The 27,741-nt window shown below is 39.5% G+C and overlaps 3 protein-coding genes across 12 annotated transcripts in view; 1 reads left to right on the top strand and 2 right to left on the bottom strand.

Annotated features, from left to right (window-relative positions):
• zgc:92594 (uncharacterized protein LOC436996 homolog) overlaps positions 1–24,908 on the bottom strand; it is a 61,888-nt gene extending 36,980 nt beyond the window's left edge. For 2 of the 7 annotated variants that reach the window (XM_061921238.1, XM_061921236.1), the window contains exons 1-2: positions 23,124–24,908; positions 21,607–21,814 (exon numbers count right to left, since the gene is read on the bottom strand). The gene's annotated coding sequence lies outside the window, so the exon portion shown is untranslated. Of the gene's footprint in view, positions 1–21,606; positions 22,022–23,123 lie in introns of those variants that run through there. The other 5 variants (XM_061921237.1, XM_061921235.1, XM_061921232.1 and 2 more) reach the window with 4 other exon arrangements.
• Positions 1–25,057, top strand: part of pcolce2b (procollagen C-endopeptidase enhancer 2b) — a 39,814-nt gene extending 14,757 nt beyond the window's left edge. Inside the window, 5 exon segments of the mRNA XM_061921244.1 lie at positions 3,288–3,424; positions 3,487–3,650; positions 3,746–3,829; positions 21,613–21,780; positions 23,238–25,057. Of these exon segments, the coding sequence (XP_061777228.1) occupies positions 3,288–3,424; positions 3,487–3,650; positions 3,746–3,829; positions 21,613–21,780; positions 23,238–23,368 (684 nt within the window). The 3' untranslated portion in view covers positions 23,369–25,057.
• Positions 25,046–27,741, bottom strand: part of trpc1 (transient receptor potential cation channel, subfamily C, member 1) — a 37,092-nt gene continuing 34,396 nt past the window's right edge. For all 4 annotated transcript variants that reach the window (XM_061921228.1, XM_061921229.1, XM_061921231.1 and 1 more), the window contains 2 exons: positions 25,419–25,613; positions 25,046–25,361 (listed from right to left, as the gene is read on the bottom strand). In XM_061921228.1, the coding sequence (XP_061777212.1) occupies positions 25,134–25,361; positions 25,419–25,613 (423 nt within the window). In that variant the 3' untranslated portion in view covers positions 25,046–25,133. The remainder of the gene's footprint in view (positions 25,362–25,418; positions 25,614–27,741) is intronic.

The raw sequence follows: 27,741 nt of genomic DNA, 5'->3' as shown, positions 1-27,741 counted from the left end.
TGATTTTACAGTAAAAAACTGGCAGGTAAGTCACCAGAATTTTACACTAAAATGTAGTTTTTTTACACCAAATTACTGTAAATTGAAATGTACTACCATTGTTATTTTTACAGTAAAATGTTCTGATTCTTTTTAACATACATTCCACACAAAAAAATCAGTAGATTTTATAGTAAAAACTGTTTGATAAGTTGCCAGAATTTAGTAGTAGTTTTTTTTTTACACCAAATTACCGTAAATTGAAATGTACTACCATTGTTATTTTTACAGTAAAATTCTGCCAGAAAAATGTACAGATTTTTTAACTCACACTATTTAAAATAAACAGTTGATTTTACAGTAAAAAAATGGCAGGTAAGTCACCAGAATTTTACACTAAAATGTAGTTTTTTTACACCAAATTACTGTAAATTGAAATGTACTAACATTGTTATTTTTACAGTAAAATATTCTGATTCTTTTTAACATACATTCCACACAAAAAAATCAGTAGATTTTATGGTAAAAAACTGTTAGATAAGTCGCCAGAATTTAGTAGTAGTTTTTTTTGTACACCGAATTACTGTAAATTGAAATGTACTACCATTGTTATTTTTACAGTAAAATTCTGCCAGAAAAATGTACACATTTTTTTAACTCACACTATTTAAAATAAAAAGTTGATTTTACAGTAAAAAACTGGCAGGCAAGTCACCAGAATTTTACACTAATTATGTAGGTTTTTTACACCAAATTACCGTAAATTGAAATGTACTACCATTGTTATTTTTACAGTAAAATGTTCTCATTCTTTTTAACATACATTCAACACAAAAAAAATCTGTAGATTTTATAGTAAAAAACTGTTTGATAAGTCGCCAGAATTTAGTAGTAGTTTTTTTTGTACACCGAATTACTGTAAATTGAAATGTACTACCATTATTTTTGCAGTAAAATGTACACATTTTTTTTAACACACACTATTTTTTTTAAAAACAGTTCATTTTACAGTAAAAAACTGGCAGTATAAGTCGCCAGAATTTTCCCCGGAAATTAATTTTTTTCCCCACTGAATTACTGTAAATTGAAATGTACTACTGTTGTTATTTTACAGTAAAATTCTGCCAGAAAAATGTACTGATTTTTTTTAACTCACACTATTTAAAATAAACGGTTGATTTTACAGTAAAAAAATGGCAGGTAAGTCACCAGAATTTTACACTAAAATGTAGGTTTTTTACACCAAATTACCGTAAATTGAAATGTACTACCATTGTTATTTTTACAGTAAAATTTTCTCATTCTTTTTAACATACATTCCACACACAAAAAACCAGTAGATTTTATAGTAAAAAACTGTTTGATAAGTCGCCAGAATTTAGTAGTAGTTTTTTTTGTACACCAAATTACTGTAAATTGAAATGTACTACCATTATTTTTACAGTAAAATGTACACATTTTTTTTAACACACACTATTTTTTTAAAAAAAAGTTCATTTTACGGTAAAAAACTGGCAGCTAAGTCGCCAGAATTTTCCCCGGAAATTAATTTTTTTCCCCACTGAATTACTGTAATTTGAAATGTACTACCATTGTTATTTTACAGTAAAATTCTGCCAGAAAAATGTACTGATTTTTTTAACTCACACTATTTAAAATAAACAGTTGATTTTACAGTAAAAAAATGGCAGGTAAGTCACCAGAATTTTACACTAAAATGTAGGTTTTTTACACCAAATTACCGTAAATTGAAATGTACTACCATTGTTATTTTTACAGTAAAATGTTCTCATTCTTTTTAACATACATTCCACACACAAAAAATCAGTAGATTTTATAGTAAAAAACTGTTTGATAAGTCGCCAGAATTTAGTAGTAGTTTTTTTTGTACACCAAATTACTGTAAATTGAAATGTACTACCATTGTTTTTACAGTAAAATGTACACATTTTTTTTAACACACACTATTTTTTAAAAAAAATGTTCATTTTGCGGTAAAAAACTGGCAGCTAAGTCGCCAGAATTTTCCCCGGAAATTAATTTTTTTCCCCACTGAATTACTGTAATTTGAAATGTACTACCATTGTTATTTTACAGTAAAATTCTGCCAGAAAAATGTACTGATTTTTTTAACTCACACTATTTAAAATAAACAGTTGATTTTACAGTAAAAAAATGGCAGGTAAGTCACCAGAATTTTACACTAAAATGTAGGTTTTTTACACCAAATTACCGTAAATTGAAATGTACTACCATTGTTATTTTTACAGTAAAATTTTCTCATTCTTTTTAACATACATTCCACACACAAAAAATCAGTAGATTTTATAGTAAAAAACTGTTTGATAAGTCGCCAGAATTTAGTAGTAGTTTTTTTTGTACACCGAATTACTGTAAATTGAAATGTACTACCATTATTTTTGCAGTAAAATGTACACATTTTTTTTAACACACACTATTTTTTTTAAAAAACAGTTCATTTTACGGTAAAAAACTGGCAGCTAAGTCGCCAGAATTTTCCCCGGAAATTAATTTTTTTCCCCACTGAATTACTGTAATTTGAAATGTACTACCATTGTTATTTTACAGTAAAATTCTGCCAGAAAAATGTACTGATTTTTTTAACTCACACTATTTAAAATAAACAGTTGATTTTACAGTAAAAAACTGGCAGGTAAGTCACCAGAATTTTACACTAAAATGTAGGTTTTTTACACCAAATTACCGTAAATTGAAATGTACTACCATTGTTATTTTTACAGTAAAATGTTCTGATTCTTTTTAACATACATTCCACACACAAAAAATCAGTAGATTTTATAGTAAAAAACTGTTTGATAAGTCGCCAGAATTTAGTAGTAGTTTTTTTTGTACACCGAATTACTGTAAATTGAAATGTACTACCATTATTTTTACAGTAAAATGTACACATTTTTTTAACACACACTATTTTAAAAAAAAATCAGTTCATTTTACAGTAAAAAACTGGCAGGTAAGTCACCAGAATTTTACACTAAAATTTATTTTTTTTACACCAAATTACTGTAAATTGAAATGTACTACCATTGTTATTTTTACAGTAAAATGTACACATTTTTTTAACACACTATTTTTAAAAAAAACAGTTCATTTTACAGTAAAAAACTGGCAGCTAAGTCGCCAGAATTTTCCACGGAAATTAATTTTTTCCCCACCGAATGTTATTTGTACAGTACAATTCTGGACGTTTTTACTGTAAAATCTTCTGACTTTTAAGCAAAAAGGTCAAGTGGAGCTGACGAGTGAGCAGCTGCTGTTCTGACTTTCAGATCATCGAAGTGACCTTTGAGAAGTTCGACGTGGAGCGAGACAACTACTGCCGCTACGACCACGTCTCCATCTTCAACGGCGGCGAAATCAACGACGCCAAGAAGATCGGCAAATACTGCGGAGACAGCCCCCCGCCGTAGGTGCTGATGAGGTTTCATGTCGGACGGCCCTGATGTTTGACCGCCGCCCGCTTTCTAGGCCCGTCCTGTCCGAGGGCAACCGGCTGGTGGTCCAGTTCCTGTCGGACCTCAGCCTGACGGCGGACGGCTTCGTCGGCCACTACAAGTTCCGCCCCAAGAAGTTCTCCGTGGCGACCACGCCCCCTCCCACCACCACGCCGCCCGCCACCAGCAGGATCACACGTAACTAGCAGCCTGCTTCTTCTCGTCTGCACTGCTATTAAAGCTAATTATGTCTGTGTGTGTGTGTGTGTGTGTGTGTGTGTGTGTGTGTGTAGCTCTCAAGTACTCCGTGGCTCTGTGTCGGCAGAAATGTAAAAGACGAGGAACCCTCGAAAGCAACTTTTGCTTAAGCAACTTTGGTAAGTACATCGTTTGTCTGTTATTTATATTATTTTATATATAATTCAACGATGTACGTTAAAAACAATGTGGTTGAGGGCCGAAAGTCAAAGGCATTTAAATATATATATATATATATATATATATATATATATATATATATATATACATATATATACACACAAAAGCAGTGAAGTAGTCAGGTTGTGTAAATGCTAAATAAAAAGAGAATACAAGAAATCCTTTTCAACTTATATTCAATTAAATAGACTGCAAAGACAAGATATTTCATCTTCACACTGAGAAACTTCTACTTTTTTTTTTCTGCAAATAATCAAGAACTTAGAATTTAATCAACACATTTCCAAAAAGGGCATGTTTACCAGTGTTTTACATGGCCTTTCCTTTTAATAACATTCAGTAAAGGTTTGGGAACTGAGGAATTATTTCCCATTCTTGCTTAATGTACAGATCAAGTTGTCTCCCTTCGACTACTTTAGCTTGCAACATGTTCAATGTCTGGACTACAGGCAGGCCAGTCTAGTACCCACACTCTTTTACTACAAAGCCACGCTGTTGTAACACCTGGCTTGGCATTGTCTTGCTTGGAATAATCAGGGGCGTCCATCACTGTCCTTTGTGTTCTTTGATGTTTGACGTTTCCTTCTTACACACATGCTGTGTTATTATTATTTTTTCCTTGGCCTGAGTTTGGACCTCCTCTCCCTCTCCAGGCTAACACTGATTTTTTTCTCTCTCGTCCCCCGCTCCCCTAGCGTTTACCGGTTTCTCACCTTTTTTGTAAGGGGTGCAGGAAGGTGGCAGACCCGTCAGCAATCCTGTTCTGCCTCCCTGTAATGTTTGTCTGCTCTTAAATGGGGTTGTGCTGAATATCTTAAGTTCCCCTCAGGGATTATTGAAGTATTTCTGATTCTGATAACGCTGCTTGGATGGCAAAATATGTTGTTTCAAAAGCTGTATGTACATTTCAGCATTAATGGTGTAAGTTACCCATGCCTTGGGAACTAATACACCCCCATACCCTCACAGATGCTGACTACAACACTTTAACCCTAGAACAGTCCCCATGGTTCTTTTCCTCTTTGGTCCGGAGAACACGATGTCCATAGTTTCCACAAACAATTAGAAATGTGGACTGGTTAGACCACAGAACACTTTTCCACTTTGCATCAGTCCATCTTAGATGAGTTCGGGCCCAGCGAAGCGTTTCTGGATGTTGTTGATAAATAAACCAAAAAATTGGTTTTGCATAGTAGAGTTTTAACTTGCACTTACAGATGTTGCGACCAACTGTAGTTACTGACAGTGTTTTTTCTGGTGTGTTCCTGAGCCCATGTGGTGATATCCTTTACACACTGATGTGGCTTTTTAAGGCAGTACCGCCTGAGGGATCCAAGGTGCGTAATATCATGGCTTGCGTGCAGTGGTTTCTCCACATTCTCTGAAGGTTTTTATGGTAAAATCCCTAAATTCCTTGCAATAGCTGCTTGAGAAATGTTGTTGTTAAACAATTTGCTCGGGCATTTGTTGACAAAGTGGTGACCCTCGCCCTGTCCTTGTTTGTGAACGACTAAGCACGTCATGGAAGCTACTTTTATAGCCATTAATGGCACCCGCCTGTTCCCAATTAGCCTGTTCACCTGTGGCATGTTCCAAATAAGTCTTTGATGCGCATCCCTCAACTTTCTCACTCTTTTTTGCCACTTGTGCCAGCTTTTTTGGAAACATGTTGCAGGCATCAAATTCCAAATGAGCTAATATTTGCAAAATATTGTAAAGTTTCTCAGTGTGAACATGAAATATCTTGTTTTTTGCAGTCTATTCAATTGAATATAAGTTGGAAAGGATTTGTTTTTATTTAGCATTTACACAAGCTGACTACTTCACTGCTTTTGGGCTTTGTATATACATACATACATACATATATATATATATATATATATATATATATATATATATATATATATACATACATACACATACATATATATATATAAATATATATATATACACACATATAGTATATATATATATATATATGAATATTTTATTTTGATGTAAAAACTTACATGAAAAGTGGTTGAATGATATTTGCTCAGTCAAAATGTTTATAAGACATAAAAAATGAGTGAAGTGATGTTTTTTAAAGAATTGTTGTGCTGGGAGACAACCTGCCATGGAATGTGTGTACAGATGATTTAAGGCATGAAAGAGGTGCTGTTGGAGAGGAGGGTGCAAGTACACTAAGCACACATTACAGTACACTAACTGTGCTGTGTGGCTGCTAAATGAAAGTGATTCACGCGCTGATGTTTACTTCCTGCCGTGATGACCACATGATGTTTACTTCCTGCCCCGATGACCACATGATCACTTGGGCTTTTTAAAAGATGTTCCGAAGTTGTCATCTCCACTTGGAGCACACACTTCTTCCTACAGTGGCCACAAATGTTTGATGTCCCCTGCAGCAAAGTGTGAAGATCTATGAGCGTCTTCATTCCTGGCGGGAATCAAAGAGTCGACATGCCACGTCCTGGAAGAAAGCTCACTCATCTTTGTACTACTCAATCTACACTCCTACTAATCTATCTATACTTCTACTACTGTATCTGCACTCTATCTACACTCCTACTACTGCATCTACACTCGTCAAAATGACACGTAAACCAGATTCACATATGGTCCATGATGACAGGTAAACCAGATTCACATATGGTCCATCATGACAGGTAAACCAGATTCACATATGGTCCATCATGACAGGTAAACCAGATTCACATATGGTCCATCATGACAGGTAAACCAGATTCACATATGGTCCATCATGACAGGTAAACCAGATTCACATATGGTCCATCATGACAGGTAAACCAGATTCACATATGGTCCATCATGACAGGTAAACCAGATTCACATATGGTCCATCATGACAGGTAAACCAGATTCACATATGGTCCATCATGACAGGTAAACCAGATTCACATATGGTCCATCATGACAGGTAAACCAGATTCACATATGGTCCATCATGACAGGTAAACCAGATTCACATATGGTCCATCATGACAGGTAAACCAGATTCACATATGGTCCATCATGACAGGTAAACCAGATTCACATATGGTCCATCATGACAGGTAAACCAGATTCACATATGGTCCATCATGACGTGTAAACCAGATTCACATATGGTCCATCATGACAGGTAAACCAGATTCACATATGGTCCATCATGACAAGTAAACCAGATTCACATATTGTCCATCATGACAGGTAAACCAGATTCACATATGGTCCATCATGACAGGTAAACCAGATTCACATATGGTCCATCATGACAGGTAAACCAGATTCACATATGGTCCATCATGACAGGTAAACCAGATTCACATATGGTCCATGATGACATGTAAACCAGATTCACATATGGTCCATCATGACAGGTAAACCAGATTCACATATGGTCCATCATGACAGGTAAACCAGATTCACATATGGTCCATCATGACAGGTAAACCAGATTCACATATGGTCCATCATGACGTGTAAACCAGATTCTCATATGGTCCATCATGACGGGTAAACCAGATTCACATATGGTCCATCATGACGGGTAAACCAGATTCACATATGGTCCATCATGACAGGTAAACCAGATTCACATATGGTCCATCATGACGTGTAAACCAGATTCACATATGGTCCATCATGACAGGTAAACCAGATTCACATATGGTCCATCATGACAGGTGAACCAGATTCACATATGGTCCATCATGACAGGTAAACCAGATTCACATATGGTCCATCATGACAGGTGAACCAGATTCACATATGGTCCATCATGACAGGTAAACCAGATTCACATATGGTCCATCATGACGTGTAAACCAGATTCACATATGGTCCATGATGACAGGTAAACCAGATTCACATATGGTCCATCATGACAGGTAAACCAGATTCACATATGGTCCATCATGACAGGTAAACCAGATTCACATATGGTCCATCAGGACGTGTAAACCAGATTCACATATGGTCCATGATGACAGGTAAACCAGATTCACATATGGTCCATGATGACAGGTAAACCAGATTCACATATGGTCCATGATGACAGGTAAACCAGATTCACATATGGTCCATGATGACAGGTAAACCAGATTCACATATGGTCCATCATGACAGGTAAACCAGATTCACATATGATCCATCATGACAGGTAAACCAGATTCACATATGGTCCATCATGACAGGTAAACCAGATTCACATATGGTCCATCATGACGGATAAACCAGATTCACATATGGTCCATCATGACGTGTAAACCTGATTCACATATGGTCCATGATGACAGGTAAACCAGATTCACATATGGTCCATGATGACAGGTAAACCAGATTCACATATGGTCCATCATGACAGGTAAACCAGATTCACATATGGTCCATCATGACAGGTAAACCAGATTCACATATGGTCCATGATGACGTGTAAACCAGATTCACATATGGTCCATGATGACAGGTAAACCAGATTCACATATGGTCCATCATGACAGGTAAACCAGATTCACATATGGTCCATCATGACAGGTAAACCAGATTCACATATGGTCCATCATGACAAGTAAACCAGATTCACATATGGTCCATCATGACAGGTAAACCAGATTCACATATGGTCCGTCATGACGGGTAAACCAGATTCACATATGGTCCGTCATGACAGGTAAACCAGATTCACATATGGTCCGTCATGACAGGTAAACCAGATTCACATATGGTCCGTCATGACAGGTAAACCAGATTCACATATGGTCCATCATGACAGGTAAACCAGATTCACATATGGTCCATCATGACAGGTAAACCAGATTCACATATGGTCCATGATGACAGGTAAACCAGATTCACATATGGTCCATGATGACAGGTAAACCAGATTCACATATGGTCCATGATGACAGGTAAACCAGATTCACATATGGTCCATGATGACAGGTAAACCAGATTCACATATGGTCCATCATGACAAGTAAACCAGATTCACATATGGTCCATGATGACGTGTAAACCAGATTCACATATGGTCCATCATGACAGGTAAACCAGATTCACATATGGTCCATCATGACAGGTAAACCAGATTCACATATGGTCCTTCATGACGTGTAAACCAGATTCACATATGGTCCATCATGACAGTAAACCAGATTCACATATGGTCCATCATGACAGGTAAACCAGATTCACATATGGTCCATGATGACAGGTAAACCAGATTCACATATGGTCCATGATGACAGGTAAACCAGATTCACACATGGTCCATGATGACAGGTAAACCAGATTCACACATGGTCCATCATGACAGGTAAACCACATTCACACATGGTCCATCATGACAGGTAAACCAGATTCACATATGGTTCATCATGACAGGTAAACCAGATTCACATATGGTCCATCATGACAGGTAAACCAGATTCACATATGGTCCATCATGACAGGTAAACCAGATTCACATATGGTCCATCATGACAGGTAAACCAGATTCACATATGGTCCGTCATGACAGGTAAACCAGATTCACATATGGTCCATCATGACAGGTAAACCAGATTCACATATGGTCCATCATGACAAGTAAACCAGATTCACATAAGGTCCGTCATGACAGGTAAACCAGATTCACATATGGTCCATCATGACGTGTAAACCAGATTCACATATGGTCCATCATGACGTGTAAACCAGATTCACATATGGTCCATCATGACAGGTAAACCAGATTCACATATGGTCCATCATGACAGGTAAACCAGATTCACATATGGTCCATCATGACAGGTAAACCAGATTCACATATGGTCCACGATGACAGGTAAACCAGATTCACATATGGTCCATCATGACAGGTAAACCAGATTCCCAAATGGTCCATCATGACAGGTAAACCAGATTCACATATGGTCCATCATGACGTGTAAACCAGATTCACATATGGTCCATCATGACGTGTAAACCAGATTCACATATGGTCCATGATGACAGGTAAACCAGATTCACATATGGTCCATCATGACAGGTAAACCAGATTCACATATGGTCCATCATGACAGGTAAACCAGATTCACATATGGTCCATCATGACAGGTAAACCAGATTCACATATGGTCCATCATGACGTGTAAACCAGATTCACATATGGTCCATGATGACAGGTAAACCAGATTCACATATGGTCCATGATGACAGGTAAACCAGATTCACATATGGTCCATGATGACAGGTAAACCAGATTCACATATGGTCCATGATGACAGGTAAACCAGATTCACATATGGTCCATGATGACAGGTAAACCAGATTCACATATGGTCCATGATGACAGGTAAACCAGATTCACATATGGTCCATCATGACAGGTAAACCAGATTCACATATGGTCCATCATGACGTGTAAACCAGATTCACATATGGTCCATGATGACAGGTAAACCAGATTCACATATGGTCCATCATGACAGGTAAACCAGATTCACATATGGTCCATCATGACAGGTAAACCAGATTCACATATGGTCCATCATGACGTGTAAACCAGATTCACATATGGTCCATGATGACAGGTAAACCAGATTCACATATGGTCCATGATGACAGGTAAACCAGATTCACATATGGTCCATGATGACAGGTAAACCAGATTCACATATGGTCCATGATGACAGGTAAACCAGATTCACATATGGTCCATCATGACAGGTAAACCAGATTCACATATGGTCCATGATGACGTGTAAACCAGATTCACATATGGTCCATGATGACAGGTAAACCAGATTCACATATGGTCCATGATGACAGGTAAACCAGATTCACATATGGTCCATGATGACAGGTAAACCAGATTCACATATGGTCCATCATGACAGGTAAACCAGATTCACATATGGTCCATCATGACGTGTAAACCAGATTCACATATGGTCCATCATGACGTGTAAACCAGATTCACATATGGTCCATGATGACAGGTAAACCAGATTCACATATGGTCCATCATGACAGGTAAACCAGATTCACATATGGTCCATCATGACAGGTAAACCAGATTCACATATGGTCCATGATGACAGGTAAACCAGATTCACATATGGTCCATGATGACAGGTAAACCAGATTCACATATGGTCCATGATGACAGGTAAACCAGATTCACATATGGTCCATGATGACAGGTAAACCAGATTCACATATGGTCCATGATGACAGGTAAACCAGATTCACATATGGTCCATGATGACAGGTAAACCAGATTCACATATGGTCCATGATGACAGGTAAACCAGATTCACATATGGTCCATGATGACAGGTAAACCAGATTCACATATGGTCCATGATGACAGGTAAACCAGATTCACATATGGTCCATCATGACAGGTAAACCAGATTCACATATGGTCCATCATGACGTGTAAACCAGATTCACATATGGTCCATCATGACATGTAAACCAGATTCACATATGGTCCATGATGACAGGTAAACCAGATTCACATATGGTCCATCATGACAGGTAAACCAGATTCACATATGGTCCATCATGACGAGTAAACCAGATTCACATATGGTCCATCATGACGTGTAAACCAGATTCACATATGGTCCATGATGACAGGTAAACCAGATTCACATATGGTCCATGATGACAGGTAAACCAGATTCACATATGGTCCATGATGACAGGTAAACCAGATTCACATATGGTCCATGATGACAGGTAAACCAGATTCACATATGGTCCATGATGACAGGTAAACCAGATTCACATATGGTCCATGATGACAGGTAAACCAGATTCACATATAGTCCATGATGACAGGTAAACCAGATTCACATATGGTCCATCATGACAGGTAAACCAGATTCACATATGGTCCATCATGACGTGTAAACCAGATTCACATATGGTCCATCATGACATGTAAACCAGATTCACATATGGTCCATGATGACAGGTAAACCAGATTCACATATGGTCCATCATGACAGGTAAACCAGATTCACATATGGTCCATCATGACAGGTAAACCAGATTCACATATGGTCCATCATGACGTGTAAACCAGATTCACATATGGTCCATGATGACAGGTAAACCAGATTCACATATGGTCCATGATGACAGGTAAACCAGATTCACATATGGTCCATGATGACAGGTAAACCAGATTCACATATGGTCCATGATGACAGGTAAACCAGATTCACATATGGTCCATGATGACAGGTAAACCAGATTCACATATGGTCCATGATGACAGGTAAACCAGATTCACATATGGTCCATGATGACAGGTAAACCAGATTCACATATGGTCCATCATGACAGGTAAACCAGATTCACATATGGTCCATGATGACATGTAAACCAGATTCACATATGGTCCATCATGACAGGTAAACCAGATTCACATATGGTCCATCATGACGTGTAAACCAGATTCACATATGGTCCATCATGACATGTAAACCAGATTCACATATGGTCCATCATGACATGTAAACCAGATTCACATATGGTCCATGATGACAGGTAAACCAGATTCACATATGGTCCATCATGACAGGTAAACCAGATTCACATATGGTCCATCATGACAGGTAAACCAGATTCACATATGGTCCATCATGACGTGTAAACCAGATTCACATATGGTCCATCATGACAGGTAAACCAGATTCACATATGGTCCATCATGACAGGTAAACCAGATTCACATATGGTTCATCATGACAGGTAAACCAGATTCACATATGGTCCATCATGACAGGTAAACCAGATTCACATATGGTCCATCATGACAGGTAAACCAGATTCACATATGGTTCATCATGCCAGGTAAACCAGATTCACATATGGTCCATCATGACAGGTAAACCAGATTCACATATGGTTCATCATGCCAGGTAAACCAGATTCACATATGGTCCATCATGACGTGTAAACCAGATTCACATATGGTCCATCATGACAGGTAAACCAGATTCACATATGGTCCATCATGACAGGTAAACCAGATTCACATATGGTCCATCATGACAGGTATACCAGATTCACATATGGTCCACCATGACAGGTAAACCAGATTCACATATGGTCCGTCATGACAGGTAAACCAGATTCACATATGGTCCGCCATGACAGGTAAACCAGATTCACATATGGTCCATCATGACAGGTAAACCAGATTCACATATGGTCCATCATGACAGGTAAACCAGATTCACATATGGTCCATCATGACAGGTAAACCAGATTCACATATGGTCCATCATGACAGGTAAACCAGATTCACATATGGTCCATGATGACAGGTAAACCAGATTCACATATGGTCCATGATGACAGGTAAACCAGATTCACATATGGTCCATGATGACAGGTAAACCAGATTCACATATGGTCCATCATGACAAGTAAACCAGATTCACATATGGTCCATCATGACAAGTAAACCAGATTCACATATGGTCCATCATGACAAGTAAACCAGATTCACATATGGTCCATCATGACAGGTGAACCAGATTCACATATAGTCCATCATGACAGGTAAACCAGATTCACATATGGTCCATCATGACAGGTAAACCAGATTCACATATGGTCCATCATGACAGGTACACCAGATTCACATATGGTCCATGATGACAGGTACACCAGATTCACATATGGTCCATGATGACAGGTACACCAGATTCACATATGGTCCATCATGACAGGTAAACCAGATTCACATATGGTCCATCATGACAGGTAAACCAGATTCACATATGGTCCATCATGACAGGTAAACCAGATTCACATATGGTCCATCATGACAGGTGAACCAGATTCACATATGGTCCATCATGACAGGTAAACCAGATTCACATATGGTCCATCATGACAGGTAAACCAGATTCACATATGGTCCATCATGACGTGTAAACCAGATTCACATATGGTCCATCATGACATGTAAACCAGATTCACATATGGTCCATGATGACATGTAAACCAGATTCACATATGGTCCATCATGACAGGTAAACCAGATTCACATATGGTCCATCATGACGTGTAAACCAGATTCACATATGGTCCATCATGACATGTAAACCAGATTCACATATGGTCCATCATGACATGTAAACCAGATTCACATATGGTCCATGATGACAGGTAAACCAGATTCACATATGGTCCATCATGACAGGTAAACCAGATTCACATATGGTCCATCATGACAGGTAAACCAGATTCACATATGGTCCATCATGACGTGTAAACCAGATTCACATATGGTCCATCATGACAGGTAAACCAGATTCACATATGGTCCATCATGACAGGTAAACCAGATTCACATATGGTTCATCATGACAGGTAAACCAGATTCACATATGGTCCATCATGACAGGTAAACCAGATTCACATATGGTCCATCATGACAGGTAAACCAGATTCACATATGGTTCATCATGACAGGTAAACCAGATTCACATATGGTCCATCATGACAGGTAAACCAGATTCACATATGGTTCATCATGCCAGGTAAACCAGATTCACATATGGTCCATCATGACGTGTAAACCAGATTCACATATGGTCCATCATGACAGGTAAACCAGATTCACATATGGTCCATCATGACAGGTAAACCAGATTCACATATGGTCCATCATGACAGGTATACCAGATTCACATATGGTCCACCATGACAGGTAAACCAGATTCACATATGGTCCGTCATGACAGGTAAACCAGATTCACATATGGTCCGCCATGACAGGTAAACCAGATTCACATATGGTCCATCATGACAGGTAAACCAGATTCACATATGGTCCATCATGACAGGTAAACCAGATTCACATATGGTCCATCATGACAGGTAAACCAGATTCACATATGGTCCATCATGACAGGTAAACCAGATTCACATATGGTCCATGATGACAGGTAAACCAGATTCACATATGGTCCATGATGACAGGTAAACCAGATTCACATATGGTCCATGATGACAGGTAAACCAGATTCACATATGGTCCATCATGACAAGTAAACCAGATTCACATATGGTCCATCATGACAAGTAAACCAGATTCACATATGGTCCATCATGACGTGTAAACCAGATTCACATATGGTCCATCATGACAGGTAAACCAGATTCACATATGGTCCATCATGACAGGTAAACCAGATTCACATATGGTCCATCATGACAAGTAAACCAGATTCACATATGGTCCATCATGACAGGTGAACCAGATTCACATATAGTCCATCATGACAGGTAAACCAGATTCACATATGGTCCATCATGACAGGTAAACCAGATTCACATATGGTCCATCATGACAGGTACACCAGATTCACATATGGTCCATGATGACAGGTACACCAGATTCACATATGGTCCATGATGACAGGTACACCAGATTCACATATGGTCCATGATGACAGGTACACCAGATTCACATATGGTCCATGATGACAGGTACACCAGATTCACATATGGTCCATGATGACAGGTACACCAGATTCACATATGGTCCATCATGACAGGTAAACCAGATTCACATATGGTCCATCATGACAGGTAAACCAGATTCACATATGGTCCATCATGACAGGTAAACCAGATTCACATATGGTCCATCATGACAGGTGAACCAGATTCACATATGGTCCATCATGACAGGTAAACCAGATTCACATATGGTCCATGATGACAGGTAAACCAGATTCACATATGGTCCATGATGACAGGTAAACCAGATTCACATATGGTCCATCATGACAGGTAAACCAGATTCACATATGGTCCATCATGACGTGTAAACCAGATTCACATATGGTCCATCATGACATGTAAACCAGATTCACATATGGTCCATGATGACATGTAAACCAGATTCACATATGGTCCATCATGACAGGTAAACCAGATTCACATATGGTCCATCATGACGTGTAAACCAGATTCACATATGGTCCATCATGACATGTAAACCAGATTCACATATGGTCCATCATGACATGTAAACCAGATTCACATATGGTCCATGATGACAGGTAAACCAGATTCACATATGGTCCATCATGACAGGTAAACCAGATTCACATATGGTCCATCATGACAGGTAAACCAGATTCACATATGGTCCATCATGACGTGTAAACCAGATTCACATATGGTCCATCATGACAGGTAAACCAGATTCACATATGGTCCATCATGACAGGTAAACCAGATTCACATATGGTTCATCATGACAGGTAAACCAGATTCACATATGGTCCATCATGACAGGTAAACCAGATTCACATATGGTCCATCATGACAGGTAAACCAGATTCACATATGGTTCATCATGACAGGTAAACCAGATTCACATATGGTCCATCATGACAGGTAAACCAGATTCACATATGGTTCATCATGCCAGGTAAACCAGATTCACATATGGTCCATCATGACGTGTAAACCAGATTCACATATGGTCCATCATGACAGGTAAACCAGATTCACATATGGTCCATCATGACAGGTAAACCAGATTCACATATGGTCCATCATGACAGGTAAACCAGATTCACATATGGTCCATCATGACAGGTATACCAGATTCACATATGGTCCACCATGACAGGTAAACCAGATTCACATATGGTCCGTCATGACAGGTAAACCAGATTCACATATGGTCCGCCATGACAGGTAAACCAGATTCACATATGGTCCATCATGACAGGTAAACCAGATTCACATATGGTCCATCATGACAGGTAAACCAGATTCACATATGGTCCATCATGACAGGTAAACCAGATTCACATATGGTCCATCATGACAGGTAAACCAGATTCACATATGGTCCATGATGACAGGTAAACCAGATTAACATATGGTCCATGATGACAGGTAAACCAGATTCACATATGGTCCATGATGACAGGTAAACCAGATTCACATATGGTCCATCATGACAAGTAAACCAGATTCACATATGGTCCATCATGACAAGTAAACCAGATTCACATATGGTCCATCATGACGTGTAAACCAGATTCACATATGGTCCATCATGACAGGTAAACCAGATTCACATATGGTCCATCATGACAGGTAAACCAGATTCACATATGGTCCATCATGACAAGTAAACCAGATTCACATATGGTCCATCATGACAGGTGAACCAGATTCACATATAGTCCATCATGACAGGTAAACCAGATTCACATATGGTCCATCATGACAGGTAAACCAGATTCACATATGGTCCATCATGACAGGTACACCAGATTCACATATGGTCCATGATGACAGGTACACCAGATTCACATATGGTCCATGATGACAGGTACACCAGATTCACATATGGTCCATGATGACAGGTACACCAGATTCACATATGGTCCATCATGACAGGTAAACCAGATTCACATATGGTCCATCATGACAGGTAAACCAGATTCACATATGGTCCATCATGACAGGTAAACCAGATTCACATATGGTCCATCATGACAGGTGAACCAGATTCACATATGGTCCATCATGACAGGTAAACCAGATTCACATATGGTCCATCATGACAGGTAAACCAGATTCACATATGGTCCATCATGACGTGTAAACCAGATTCACATATGGTCCATCATGACATGTAAACCAGATTCACATATGGTCCATGATGACATGTAAACCAGATTCACATATGGTCCATCATGACAGGTAAACCAGATTCACATATGGTCCATCATGACGTGTAAACCAGATTCACATATGGTCCATCATGACATGTAAACCAGATTCACATATGGTCCATCATGACATGTAAACCAGATTCACATATGGTCCATGATGACAGGTAAACCAGATTCACATATGGTCCATCATGACAGGTAAACCAGATTCACATATGGTCCATCATGACAGGTAAACCAGATTCACATATGGTCCATCATGACGTGTAAACCAGATTCACATATGGTCCATCATGACAGGTAAACCAGATTCACATATGGTCCATCATGACAGGTAAACCAGATTCACATATGGTTCATCATGACAGGTAAACCAGATTCACATATGGTCCATCATGACAGGTAAACCAGATTCACATATGGTCCATCATGACAGGTAAACCAGATTCACATATGGTTCATCATGACAGGTAAACCAGATTCACATATGGTCCATCATGACAGGTAAACCAGATTCACATATGGTTCATCATGCCAGGTAAACCAGATTCACATATGGTCCATCATGACGTGTAAACCAGATTCACATATGGTCCATCATGACAGGTAAACCAGATTCACATATGGTCCATCATGACAGGTAAACCAGATTCACATATGGTCCATCATGACAGGTATACCAGATTCACATATGGTCCACCATGACAGGTAAACCAGATTCACATATGGTCCGTCATGACAGGTAAACCAGATTCACATATGGTCCGCCATGACAGGTAAACCAGATTCACATATGGTCCATCATGACAGGTAAACCAGATTCACATATGGTCCATCATGACAGGTAAACCAGATTCACATATGGTCCATCATGACAGGTAAACCAGATTCACATATGGTCCATCATGACAGGTAAACCAGATTCACATATGGTCCATGATGACAGGTAAACCAGATTCACATATGGTCCATGATGACAGGTAAACCAGATTCACATATGGTCCATGATGACAGGTAAACCAGATTCACATATGGTCCATCATGACAAGTAAACCAGATTCACATATGGTCCATCATGACAAGTAAACCAGATTCACATATGGTCCATCATGACGTGTAAACCAGATTCACATATGGTCCATCATGACAGGTAAACCAGATTCACATATGGTCCATCATGACAGGTAAACCAGATTCACATATGGTCCATCATGACAAGTAAACCAGATTCACATATGGTCCATCATGACAGGTGAACCAGATTCACATATAGTCCATCATGACAGGTGAACCAGATTCACATATGGTCCATCATGACAGGTAAACCAGATTCACATATGGTCCATCATGACAGGTACACCAGATTCACATATGGTCCATGATGACAGGTACACCAGATTCACATATGGTCCATGATGACAGGTACACCAGATTCACATATGGTCCATGATGACAGGTACACCAGATTCACATATGGTCCATCATGACAGGTAAACCAGATTCACATATGGTCCATCATGACAGGTAAACCAGATTCACATATGGTCCATCATGACAGGTAAACCAGATTCACATATGGTCCATCATGACAGGTGAACCAGATTCACATATGGTCCATCATGACAGGTAAACCAGATTCACATATGGTCCATCATGACAGGTAAACCAGATTCACATATGGTCCGTCATGACAGGTAAACCAGATTCACATATGGTCCATCATGACGTGTAAACCAGATTCACATATGGTCCGTCATGACAGGTAAACCAGATTCACATATGGTCCGTCATGACAGGTAAACCAGATTCACATATGGTCCATCATGACGTGTAAACCAGATTCACATATGGTCCATCATGACAGGTAAACCAGATTCACATATGGTCCATCATGACAGGTAAACCAGATTCACATATGGTCCATCATGACGTGTAAACCAGATTCACATATGGTCCATCATGACGTGTAAACCAGATTCACATATGGTCCATGATGACGGGTAAACCAGATTCACATATGGTCCATCATGACAGGTAAACCAGATTCACATATGGTCCATGATGACAGGTAAACCAGATTCACATATGGTCCATCATGACAGGTAAACCAGATTCACATATGGTCCATCATGACAAGTAAACCAGATTCACATATTGTCCATCATGACAGGTAAACCAGATTCACACATGGTCCATGATGACATGTAAACCAGATTCACATATGGTCCATCATGACAGGTAAACCAGATTCACATATGGTCCATCATGACAGGTAAACCAGATTCACATATGGTCCATCATGACAGGTAAACCAGATTCACATATGGTCCATCATGACGGGTAAACCAGATTCACATATGGTCCATGATGACAGGTAAACCAGATTCACATATGGTCCATCATGACACGTAAACCAGATTCACATATGGTTCATCATGACAGGTAAACCAGATTCACATATGGTCCATCATGACAGGTAAACCAGATTCACATATGGTCCATCATGGCAGGTAAACCAGATTCACATATGGTCCATCATGACAGGTGAACCAGATTCACATATGGTCCATCATGACAGGTAAACCAGATTCACATATGGTCCATCATGACAGGTAAACCAGATTCACATATGGTCCATCATGACGGGTAAACCAGATTCAAATATGGTCCATCATGACAGGTAAACCAGATTCACATATGGTCCGTCATGACAGGTAAACCAGATTCACATATGGTCCATCATGACGGGTAAACCAGATTCACATATGGTCCATCATGACAGGTAAACCAGATTCACATATGGTCCATCATGACAGGTAAACCAGATTCACATATGGTCCATCATGACAGGTAAACCAGATTCACATATGGTCCATCATGACAGGTAAACCAGATTCACATATGGTCCATCATGACAGGTAAACCAGATTCACATATGGTCCATCATGACAGGTAAACCAGATTCACATATGGTCCATCATGACAGGTAAACCAGATTCACATATGGTCCATCATGACAGGTAAACCAGATTCACATATGGCCCATCATGACAGGTAAACCAGATTCACATATGGTCCATCATGACAGGTAAACCAGATTCACATATGGTCCATCATGACGGGTAAACCAGATTCAAATATGGTCCATCATGACAGGTAAACCAGATTCACATATGGTCCGTCATGACAGGTAAACCAGATTCACATATGGTCCATCATGACGGGTAAACCAGATTCACATATGGTCCATCATGACAGGTAAACCAGATTCACATATGGTCCATCATGACAGGTAAACCAGATTCACATATGGTCCATCATGACAGGTAAACCAGATTCACATATGGTCCATCATGACAGGTAAACCAGATTCACATATGGTCCATCATGACAGGTAAACCAGATTCACATATGGTCCATCATGACAGGTAAACCAGATTCACATATGGTCCATCATGACAGGTAAACCAGATTCACATATGGTCCATCATGACAGGTAAACCAGATTCACATATGGCCCATCATGACAGGTAAACCAGATTCACATATGGTCCATCATGACAGGTAAACCAGATTCCCATATGGTCCATCATGATAGGTAAACCAGATTCACATATGGTCCATCATGACAGGTAAACCAGATTCACATATGGTCCATCATGACAGGTAAACCAGATTCACATATGGTCCATCATGACGTGTAAACCAGATTCACATATGGTCCATCATGACAGGTAAAATCCTCAAGAACAAAACAGTGGGAAGCAAACAGGAAGTTGGCCATCCTGGTTCCCGTCAGGCGTCTATAGGCCAAAAACAGCTTGGTTGACCATTTAAGAACTGGTTCAGATCCAAAAGAGGGCGGGTTTTAATGCTTACAACACATCAGCGCCCCCTAGCTGTCAATTACTTTGACTAAACTTGATAGGACTATGCATGTCCTTGATATTATTCTGATTCTTGTTATGATTATGAAGCAGAATGTTTGCTACCTGCAGTGATCACAGGCACGGTCATCTCGGCCGTGAGCAGAGGAGGCAGCGCTCACGTCACCGTGTCCATCGTCAGCGTGTTGAAGGAAGGCAGTCTGGCCATCCAGCAGGCGGGCAAGACCATGAGCACCAAGATCCTGGTCCTGTGTCGCAAGTGTCCCCTCGTCACCAGAGGTGAGATTTCCCAAGGTTTAGCCCTGGGAAAAAGCTGAAGAGATGTTCCTTCATTGTTGGGCCACCATAACAATTGTTGTAATACACTTTTCACCCACTTGTGGCAGTAATGACTGTGTCAAACCAACAGAAGAAGTCGGGAGGTTAGATATCATTATTGAATATGATTGAGAAATATTACAAATTCAGTGTTAATATTTGAGTGGGGCCCGGACCCCTCCATAGTGGAAAAGTGGGGCCCCTGATTTGCTGTGTTGGTTTAGAAGGTGAAGAATACGAAAATGCATGCTTTTATTTTGAAGTCCGCAGCACTCAATAGAAAAAGTTTGAACACCCCTGTACACACACACACACACACACACACACACACACACACACACACACACACACACACACACACACACACACACGAACACACACATTTACAGTAGTTATCTGTAAAAAAAAAAACATGACTTTTACAGTAAAATATGTTTTAAATACTGATTTAGTTTTCTCTTGGTCTTCTACAATGTTTAACAATTAAGTGAAGTAACAATTAGTCAAAATAAACATTTTTTTTTAATAACAAACACGTAATATACTTACACATACTTAATACTATCCATATTTGTAATATCATACACATTTTATACTAGACAATTTTGCATATCTATACATATTTTTTCATCTAAATATATTTATATAATATATATATTTTTATAATTATACATATTTTTGAATGTATACGTATTTTATACTATCCATATTTTGTATATAATTTTTTATATTTATATATATTTGCCTAATTATATATTTTCATATTTTTTCATAGTTATACATTTTTATATTTATATTATACATATTTTTTATGTTATATATTATATTTTTATATTAGCTGAGATAGGCGCCAGCGCCCCCCCGTGACCCCACAAGGGAATAAGCGGTAGAAAATGGATGGATGGATGGATATTTTTTATATTATACAGATTTTTATATTTGTACATATTTTTATACTACCCATTTTTTATATTTTTACATATTTTCACATTTATATATATTTTTACAATATACTTTTTTATATATATATATACAAATAAATATGTATCAACACAAAAATATACATTTTATACTATACATATGTTATTTTTCTTATATTTATACATATTTTATATTAAACACGTTATACATATTTTAATAATACATATTTTTATATCATAAATTGTTTTAATGAATACATATGTTTATATTTATATATATGATATGATTTACTATATGAAAGATGACACGTGAGGAGCAGATTCATCTCATGCTTGACCTCCTCTTCCTTCTCCTCCTATTCCTTTTTTTCCTCCTTTCTTTACCTTCTTGTCTTTTCCTCATTTTCTTTCTTCTCCTCCTCCTTTTCTTTCTCCTCCTCGTGCTCCTGCTCCACCTGGATGTGCATTCAGGCTGTGTGTGTGTGACCCCCCATGCAGGCCTGAACTACATCTTCATGGGTGAGGTGGACCAGGAGGGCCGAGGGAAGGTTGGCCCTCACAACTTTGTGCTGGCCTTCAAGAGCAGGAACCAGAAGGTGCTCAGAGTCCTGAAGAACAAACACTGCTGACTGAAACTGGGAAGAAGATTAGGAAGGGCTCTTTTCAGTTTTACTAAATCAACTTCATATTTCACCTTTTTCTTTGGATTTAAACAGGATCTGATTGGACCTCTGCACTTGTGTACTTACACTTCGTCTTTTGAGTGCATAAGAGTGTACACTTGTGTACTTACACTTGGTCCTTTGAGTGCATAAGAGTGTACACTTGTGTACTTACACTTCGTCTTTTGAGTGCATAAGAGTGTACACTTCTGTACCTACACTTGGCCTTTTGAGTACATACGAGTGTACACTTGTGTACTTACACTTCATCTTTTGAGTGCAAAAGAGTTCACACTTGTGTACTAATACATAGTCTTTTGAATACATAGATGTGTACACTTGTGTACTTACACTTGGTCTTTTAAGTGGGTTAGTGTGTACACTCGTGTACTGACACCTAGCTTTTTTAATGCATAAGAGTGTACACTTGTGTTACATTTAGTCTTTTAAGTATCGAGGAGTGTACACTCGTATACTTCCACCTAGTCTTTTAAGTGCCTTGGTGTGTACACTAGTGTACTTACAATTAGTATTTTAAGTGCCTAAGTGTGTACACTTATGTATTACACCTGGTCCTTTTAGTGCAAAAGTGTGTACACTTGTGTACATACACCTAGTCTGTTGAGTGTACAAGTGTGTACACTTGTGTACCTACACCCAGTCCTTTGAGTGGATAAGTGGGTACACTTTTGTACTTACAGTTAGTCTTTTGAGTGGTTAAGTGTGTACACTGGTATACTTACACTTAGTCTTTTAAGTGCTTAAGTGAGTACCCTCGTGTATTTACGCCTTGTCTTTTGAGCGTATAAGTAGGAACACTTGTATACTTACACTTTGTCTTTTGAGTGGATCAGTGTGTACACTTGTGTACTTACACCTAGTCTTTTGAGATACTTACACTTAGTCTTTTAAGTGCTTAAGTGAGTACCCTCGTGTACTTACGCCTTGTCTTTTGAGTGCATAAGTAGGAACACTTGTGTACTTACACCTAGTCTTTTGAGTGGATAAATGTGTACACTTGTGTACTTCCACTTAGTCTTCAAAGTACATAAATGTGTTTATAGTCAGTACTAGCATGTTACACTCAAAATGGTGAGTGTGCATTGATGGAAACTTAGCACACTCAATAGTCGCCATGTTGGCTGGCGGAAGAGGCGGGACTAACTTGAAACAATGGGACGGAGTTAAGAGAAGAAAGCCTTTTGGGTGAAGTGCACTACAAAAAAAAGTAATGGGACAGTACTCAGGAAGTAAGTATGCAGTGTACACAGTATACTTAAAGTGTACTGATGGAAATATTCCATTTGATACACAGCCATATTTGTAAAGGTATGAATATTTCTTTCTTGTTCATTTCCTTGTTTTAGTACTTCAGGAACTTAATTTGATTTCTGGTGTCATAAAGTCCACATTACATGAAGATGGCTTAAAAACTTATTGTTAAAAAGGGATTCTTATAAATGGAAAAAGTTTTAAAATATTCAAAAAGTTATTTATTTTCTTTTAATGGTTCTATGAAAATGAGTATGGGGATGAATAAGAATTGTGATTGTTTGGGCAGTTGTGTGTACTTTATTGAATTGAGTTTTATTTTGAAGGGCCATGTAAAAACAGTCTTATTGATGTTGCTAATAAAAGTCTGTATGGGTGAAGACATCCAATATTTATTGATGTGTTGACAAAAAGCAGATAAATAGTGAAGTCACTTCCCTGGTCGGAGTCCGGGACCCTTCTAGCTCCGCGGGTAGAACATGGCGTACTTGGAGGTCCGGAAGCCCAGCAGGTCTCTCATCTCGTTGCGGAACTTGGAGAGGTCTTGTCGCAGGTCGTTGAGGTTCTCCACGGTGGCCTGGTCCGTGCTCTGCATCTTCTGCCGCGTGGACGTCAAGTAGCGGTGCACCAGGCAGCACATGATCTTCTGGTAGTTCTCGTCACGCTTCTGCTTCAGGTTCTTCCACTCCTGCGGGACACACGCAGACGTGGGTCCTCTGGGAGAAGATGGCGGCGGGGGACTCACCTTGAGGCTGTTCTGTCTCTTGACGCGGCCTTTGGAGGTGTGGGAGCACACCCACTTGCTGATGGAGGTCAGCAGGTAGCACACGGTCTTAGGCGAGGGCAGGATGTTGAAGGGAGGCGGCATCGTGCATTTGTCGTCAAAGTAGCTCAGCCACAGTTTGGCCCGGGCGAACTTCCACTCCTTGTCCTCGTGGTTCTACACGCACACACACACACACACACGCACACACACACACACACGCACACACACACACACACACACACACATACGCACGCACAGGCACACACACACACACAAACACCTTCCGTCAATCAAGGAGGCCGATACCCATTAGTAGTAGTCAAGAAGGCCGATACCAGTTAGTGGTATTCAAGAAGGCCGATACCAATTAGTGGTAGTCATGAAGGCCGATACCAATTAGTGGTAGTCAAGGAGGCCGATACCAATTAGTGGTAGTCAAGGAGGCTGATACCAATTAGTGGTAGTCAAGAAGGCCGATACCAATTAGTGGTAGTCAAGAAGGCCGATACCAATTAGTGGTAGTCAAGGAGGCCGATACCAATTAGTGGTAGTCAAGGAGGCCGATACCAAGTAGTGGTAGTCAAGAAGGCCGATACCAATTAGTGGTAGTCAAGAAGGCCGATACCCATTAGTGGTAGTCAAGACGGCCGATACCCATTAGTAGTAGTCAAGAAGGCCGATACCAATTAGTGGTAGTCAAGGAGGCCGATACCAATTAGTGGTAGTCAGGAAGGCCGATACCAATTAGTGGTAGTCAGGAAGGCCGATACCAATTAGTGGTAGTCAGGAAGGCCGATACCAATTAGTGGTAGTCAAGGAGGCCGATACCAATTAGTGGTAGTCAGGAAGGCCGATACCAATTAGTGGTAGTCAGGAAGGCCGATACCAATTAGTGGTAGTCAAGGAGGACGATACCAATTAGTGGTAGTCAAGGAGGCTGATACCAATTAGTGGTAGTCAAGAAGGCCGATACCAATTAGTGGTAGTCAAGAAGGCCGATACCAATTAGTGGTAGTCAAGAAGGCCGACACCAATTAGTGGTAGTCAAGAAGGCCGACACCAATTAGTGGTAGTCAAGAAGGCCGATACAAATTAGTGGTAGTCAAGAAGGCCGATACCAATTAGTGGTAGTCAAGAAGGCCGATACCAATTAGTGGTAGTCAAGAAGGCCGATACCAATTAGTGGTAGTCAAGAAGGCCGATACCCATTGGTAGTAGTCAAGAAGGCCGATACCAATTGGTAGTAGTCAAGAAGGCCGATACAAATTAGTGGTAGTCAAGAAGGCCGATACCAATTAGTGGTAGTCAGGAAGGCCGATACCAATTAGTGGTAGTCAGGAAGGCCGATACCAATTAGTGGTAGTCAAGAAGGCCGATACCAATTAGTGGTAGTCAGGAAGGCCAATACCAATTAGTGGTAGTCAAGAAGGCCGATACCAATTAGTAGTAGTCAATAAGGCCGATACCAATTAGAGGTAGTCAAGAAGGCCGATACCAATTAGTGGTAGTCAAGAAGGCTGATACCCATTGGTAGTAGTCAAGAAGGCCGATACCAATTAGTGGTAGTCAAGAAGGCCGATACCAATTAGTGGTATTCAAGAAGGCTAATACCAATTAGTGGTAGTCAAGAAGGCCGATACCAATTAGTGGTAGTCAAGGAGGCCGATACCAATTAGTGGTAGTCAAGGAGGCCGATACGAATTAGTGGTAGTCAAGGAGGCCGATACGAATTAGTGGTAGTCAAGGAGGCCGATACCCATTGGTAGTAGTCAAGAAGGCCGATACCAATTAGTGGTAGTCAAGAAGGCCGATACCAATTAGTGGAAGTCAAGAAGGCCGATACCAATTAGTGGTATTCAAGAAGGCTAATACCAATTAGTGGTAGTCAAGAAGGCCGATACCAATTAGTGGTAGTCAAGGAGGCTGATACCCATTGGTAGTAGTCAAGAAGGCCGATACCAATTAGTGGTAGTCAAGAAGGCCGATACCAATTAGTGGTATTCAAGAAGGCTAATACCAATTAGTGGTAGTCAAGAAGGCTGATACCAATTAGTGGTAGTCAAGGAGGCCGATACAAATTAGTGGTAGTCAAGGAGGCCGATACCAATTAGTGGTAGTCAAGGAGGCCGATACGAATTAGTGGTAGTCAAGGAGGCCGATACCCATTGGTAGTAGTCAAGAAGGCCGATACCCATTGGTAGTAGTCAAGAAGGCCGATACCAATTAGTGGTAGTCAAGAAGGCCGATACCAATTAGTGGAAGTCAAGAAGGCCGATACCAATTAGTGGTATTCAAGAAGGCT

The sequence above is a fragment of the Nerophis ophidion genome, linkage group LG15, assembly GCF_033978795.1.
Source record: "Nerophis ophidion isolate RoL-2023_Sa linkage group LG15, RoL_Noph_v1.0, whole genome shotgun sequence".
Taxonomy (NCBI): domain Eukaryota; kingdom Metazoa; phylum Chordata; class Actinopteri; order Syngnathiformes; family Syngnathidae; genus Nerophis; species Nerophis ophidion.
Note: the sequence above shows the minus strand (reverse complement) of the source record. Positions and strands in the feature narration are given on the sequence as shown.